Source organism: Salvelinus namaycush, chromosome 1 (genome assembly GCF_016432855.1).
Source record: "Salvelinus namaycush isolate Seneca chromosome 1, SaNama_1.0, whole genome shotgun sequence".
NCBI classification, from domain to species: Eukaryota; Metazoa; Chordata; class Actinopteri; order Salmoniformes; family Salmonidae; genus Salvelinus; species Salvelinus namaycush.
The window spans coordinates 14,764,667-14,770,666 of NC_052307.1; the positions used below are offsets into that span (position 1 = coordinate 14,764,667).

A 6,000-nucleotide genomic window follows, 5' to 3' on the forward strand; every position below is an offset into this window, starting at 1 on the left:
AGTTGAGAGAGAGAGAGAGAGAGACCGCAACAGCCCTAGTTGAGAGAGAGAGAGAGAGACCGCAACAGCCCTAGTTGAGAGAGAGCGAGAGAGAGACCGCAACAGCCCTAGTTGAGAGAGAGAGAGAGAGACCGCAACAGCCCTAGTTGAGAGAGAGAGAGAGAGAGAGACCGCAACAGCCCTAGTTGAGAGAGAGAGAGAGAGAGAGACCGCAACAGCCCTAGTTGAGAGAGAGCGAGAGAGACCGCAACAGCCCTAGTAGAGAGAGAGAGAAAGAGAGAGAATTGGTAAACACCTTGAGTGCTTACTCTCAGAACTTAAAATAAACGCTTTAATGACAGTTTGTTACCTAGCTGAAATGTTTTAACCGTTTCATTAGGAGGGCCAAAAAGGAATACGATTACCCAGGAGTGTTGAATAATTTTTGCTACAATGCTCGTGGAGAAGCGCATAAGTTCTCTCTGATGTTTTAATGTATTCATTATGATTATGAGTTCTGTTGCATGTTTAAATACTTTCGCTGCTCTCGTTGTAGGTTTCTCTGATGATTTTTTATTCAAATGTGTCCTACATTACATTGCATTACATTTTTATAATGGTACAGTAGGCATCCTTTTTCGGAGGCTTCTTACAGAATTTAAGATGTTAATCATTAATACAGTGTTTCATTATCATATCCTGCCACTATGTTTACAGTAATTCAATATTATAAAGGTTGCCAACCTTTTTCTCAGTAATCCACAAGCTTGTTGATAAGAGGTGCTGTAGGTAAGCCAACAATGCTCCGGGGTACTTCTTCCATAGGAAGAGAGGCAGACTGACATAGGACTACAGTTTTCCCTAATAAACTGACACTGCGATTTGTGCAATTGCATGATTTTACTATTATCATCACCATTCTCTTTCATCTTCATGATTTTACTATTCTCATCACCACTCCCTTTCATCTTCATGATTTTACTATTCTCATCACCACTCCCTTTCATCTTCATGATTTTACTATTCGCATCACCACTCTCTTTCATCTTCATGATTTTACTATTCTCATCACCACTCTCTTTCATCTTCATGATTTTACTATTATCATCACCACTCTCTTTCATCTTCATGATTTTACTATTCTCATCACCACTCTCTTTCATCTTCATGATTTTTATTCAGATCCTCATTAGCTGTTGAAGCAGTAGCAGCTATCCTTCCTGGGATCCACACACAACATATAGCATGACAAAATACAGAACAGTAATGGACAGGAACAGCAACCCACATTTAAACTAAGAACACTATGACTAAAGGAAAATACTACTATTTAAAAAATTATAATAAGAAGAAAGAGAAAATAAATAAAATTAATAATACTAAGAATAATGTGTGGGAATGTGTGCGTGTGTGTGTTTTTCGTGTGTGTGTGTGGTCTTCTTCTTCTATCCTCATGGGGACTTAAAATCCCCAATTGTCCCCACAGAATAGTAAAACAAGGGAAATTCTCCCTCATGGGGACATTTCCCAAATCCCAATGAGGAGGGGTTAGGGTTAGTGTTAGAATTAGGGTTAGGGTTAGGCGTTAGAGTTAGGATTAGGGTTAAAACCTCTTGGCAATAGGGGGTGCTATTTGCACTTTGTAATAATTTCGTTCCCAAATTAAACTGCCTCGTACTCAATTCTTGCTCGTACAATATGCATATTATTATTACTATTGGATAGAAAACACTCTCTAGTTTCTAAAACCGTTTGAATTATTTCTCTGAGTGAAACAGAACTCATTCTGCAGCACATTTCCTGTCAGGAAGTGAGATTTCTGAAATCGAGGTCCCTGTTCTAGGGTCAGTTTATAAGTCCCCATGTAAGCTATCGGGCTACATGCACTGCATACGCCTTCCTCTAGATGTCAGTAAGCGGTGAGAATTTGAATGGAGTGGATTGCACCATCTGGGACACTATAAAGGCTCATGGAACGGAAGTACCGTTCTTTTCAACGGGGCGCCTGGCGCAAGAGGGACATCACAATGGCGTCCTGAAAAGCTTTCGTTTTAGCAGTTCTGTATCTCCGGCTCTGATTTAATTAGATTTTTGTCTTAAAAACTTCATAAGGTAGTTAATTTAAACCGACTTATAGCAGTTTATATCAGTTTATTGCGATTTTCTGGGATTTCTTTGTGACGCGCTTTCACGAGTTGGACACCTCTCCAGTGGGTGGCTATCGTTAGCTGCTATTTCTACAGGAGAAGAGGACATCTTTCAACCAAAAGACGATTGTTCTGGAGAAAGGACACCTTGCCCAAGATTCTGATGGAAGCTCAGCAAATAGTAAGCAGTCTTTATGCTGTTAATTCGTATTTATGTTGACAAATGTCAAATAATAATTCCGCCATGAATTTCGGTGCGGTCTCGCTTTAGCGCACGCTGTATTGCGCAGTAACGTTCATTTTAAAAATATAACACAGCGATTGCATTAAGAACTAATTTATCTTTCATTTGCTGTCCAATCTGTATTTTTTAGTCAAGTTTATGATTACTTATCGATTAGAATAGGTGCCTTTCCCAAGATTTCTCCTGCCATTTTCTTTGCAGCTTGGCTACTTTTCTCATTGTATAACCAGGATTTGTGCCGCTAAATATGCACATTTTCGAACAAACTCTATATGCATTGTGTAATATGATGTTATAGGACTGTCATCTGAAGAATTCTGAGCAGGTCAGTGAAAAAATTAATATCTTTTGCTGGGTTATACGTTATCGCTATTTTTGGCTTGAATCAATGCTGTTGTGTTTCTGGCTATTGTGGTAAGCTAATATAATGCTATATTGTGTTTTCGCTGTAAAACACTTAAAAGATCTGAAATATTGGCTGGATTCACAAGATCTGTGTCTTTCATTTGCTGTACGCTGTGTATTTTTCAGAAATGTTTTATGATGAGTATTTAGGTAATTCACGTTGCTCTCTGTAGTTATTCTAGTCGCTTTGGTGAGAGTTGTGATGGTGGCTGCAATGGTAAACTATGATTTATACCTGAAATATGCACATTTTTCTAACAAAACATATGCTATACAATAAATATGTTATCAGACTGTCATCTGATGAAGTTGTTTCTTGGTTAGTGGCTATTTATATCTTTATTTGGTCGAATTTGTGATAGCTACTGATGGAGTAAAAAAATGGTGGAGTAAAAAAGTGGTGTCTTTTGCTAACGTGGTTAGCTAATAGATTTACATATTGTGTCTTCCCTGTAAAACATTTTAAAAATCAGAAATGATGGCTGGATTCACAAGATGTGTATCTTTCATCTGGTGTCTTGGACTTGTGATTTAATGATATTTAGATGCTAGTATTTACTTGTGACGCTATGCTAGGCTATGCTAGTCAGCTTTTTTACTGATGGGGGTGCTCCCGGATCCGGGTTTGGGAGGAATTAGAGGTTAAGGGTTAGGGAAAATAGGATTTTGAATGGAAATACATTTTAGGTCCCCACGAGGTGTGTGTGTGAGTGTATGTCTCTTCACAGTCTTCAAGAACATAACAAATGATGCGGTCTGTAAGAATCCGATGGCATTGTCGTAGGAGTAAGGGAGTTAACCACGGTGTTCTGGCTAAATTCACAATCTGACCTCACATACTACAGTGTAACTTGTTCTCAGCCAACTCACCTGGTTGAACAAGAGTTAAATAAGTCTATACTGAGGTTCCTGGTGGAAAATTGAAATATACAACATGATCTGTGCTCTGCATAGTGGGATAGATGGGGAGAGATTTTCCTCGTTACCATCAGCCCAAAATTACAAGACAATGAAGACATAACATACTGTATGGAAGCAAAATAAGCATCTGAGAGGATATTAGTACAAGAAACCACGGTGCTATGTGGGAAAGAAGCAGCTGTCCAGTCACAGCAGAATCAGCACCTGCAGAGTAGCTTGGTGCTGCACTGAGAGGGGATTAGATTAACATGCCACTGGCTGCTACGTTACATCCCTGAGACATACAGTACACCATAGGGTTTGATAAGGCCACCACTACAGCAGTACATAAAGCCTACAGCCTCTCTACATGCCTCCCTCTAATCTGCTCACACACACACACACGCACACGTACACGCACACGCACACGCACACATACACACATTCAACCCACACATATCTCTCTCTTTCTCTCACGCACACACGCATGCATGCACGCACGCGCGCGCGCACGCTCACACACACACACTCAACCCACACATATCTCTCTCTCTCTCTCTCACACACACACACACACACACACACACACACACACACACACACACACACACACACACACACACACACACACACACACACACACACACACACACACACACAGAACCTGTCTAAAGGGAAGTAACTGACTTCCCTGTCCCTGTGGTGTTCATTTATTTAATTAGCAGTTTACTATTATATTTCACCCAGCTGTAATGGTCCTTGTTGTTAAACATCTCACACATATACAGTACAGTACAGTACCACCACACCTGTCATTATGATCCTGACAAAATGTCAAAGTGCTAACATGCTGGATGTGAAGGAGGTGAGAGCTAACACTGTACCTCTCTCATTACCCACCCTCCCTCTCTGTCTCTGTCTCTCTGTACTCCCTGCTGCTGCACCCACCCCTCTTTTTGTTCTGTCTGTCTGTCTGTCTGTCTGTCTGTCTGTCTGTCTGTCTGTCTGTCTGTCTGTCTGTCTGTCTGTCTTTGTAAGGTGACTCAATGCTCAAACACAATGGGATGAAATTCACCACCAAGGACCAAGATAACGATCACTCAGAGAACAACTGTGCCTCCTTCTACCACGGCGCCTGGTGGTACCGCAACTGCCACACGTCCAACCTGAACGGACAGTACCTGCGTGGGCAGCACACTTCCTACGCCGACGGCATCGAGTGGTCCTCCTGGACGGGTTGGCAGTACTCCCTCAAATTCGCAGAGATGAAGATTAGGGCCACGAGAGAGGAGAACAAATGAGATGGAAACAATACTACGAGAAACCATAGACTAATGGACTTAGGTGTTTTTAAAGACACTCAGCCTGCCGAGAATCAGAATGAGGACTATGCTCGTACTGTAACCCCTGTCCAAAAACATTCTCATCCCCTCTTGTGGTGTTGTGTTGAAGCCTCCAAGGTTTTGTAACCTTTTGCAATCTCTCGCTGATCTGATCATGTTTGTAATAATTATGTCAAAATAATGCAGGTAATGTCAGAACTACAGTATCATTGTGGAATTTTGAAATATGAAATGTTAGGATTTCTCTCATTCCCTTAAATTAATAGAATTTCTTACAGTTTATTTTGGCTGTCCCTGTTACTTGTATATACAGTTATCTTTGCATCTGACAGCATCCTGAGTTCTCCTAAGTGTTACGCACTGGTTTCGGTGAACCAAGTTTGCTTGATGAGTAATGCTTAGGCTTTAGCTCAGTGGGCTATGACCATATTGTGGCGCACAGGAAACGTGGGTTTGAACCCGGTCAGTTACATGAGCTCCTGGTTGACCCCTAACTCCTTGTTGACCCCTAGCTCCTGGTTAACCCCGAGCTCCTGGTTGACCCCTAGCTCCTGGTTGACCACTAGCTCCTGGTTAATCCCTAGCTCCTGGTTGACCCCTAGCTCCTGGTTGACCCCTAGCTCCTGGTTGACCACTAGCTCCTGGTTGACCTCTAGCTCCTGGTTGACCCCTAGCTCCTGGTTGACCCCTAACTCCAGGTTGACCCATAGCTCCTGGTTAACCCCTAGCTCCTGGTTGACCCCTAGCTTCTGATTGACCCCTAGCTCCTGGTTAACCTCTAGCTAATGGTTGACCCCTAGCTCCTGGTTAACCTCTAGCTAATGGTTGACCCCTAGCTCCTGGTTAACCGCTAGCTAATGGTTGACCCCTAGCTCCCGGTTAAACCCTAGATATACCTTGTGATCATGTGTTAGTCCTGTGCCCAGTAAGACACATTCATGACAAAGACATTATATCAGTCAGACAGTGGTTTTCAAGCCAA

The 6,000-nt window shown here is 42.0% G+C and overlaps 1 protein-coding gene across 1 annotated transcript in view; it reads left to right on the forward strand.

Annotated features, from left to right (window-relative positions):
* fibcd1a (fibrinogen C domain containing 1a) overlaps window positions 1–4,976 on the forward strand; it is a 118,694-nt gene extending 113,718 nt beyond the window's left edge. Inside the window, exon 7 of the mRNA XM_039001270.1 lies at window positions 4,714–4,976. Coding sequence (XP_038857198.1) covers window positions 4,714–4,976 — 263 coding nt within the window. The remainder of the gene's footprint in view (window positions 1–4,713) is intronic.
* Window positions 4,977–6,000: the final 1,024 nt, after the last annotated feature.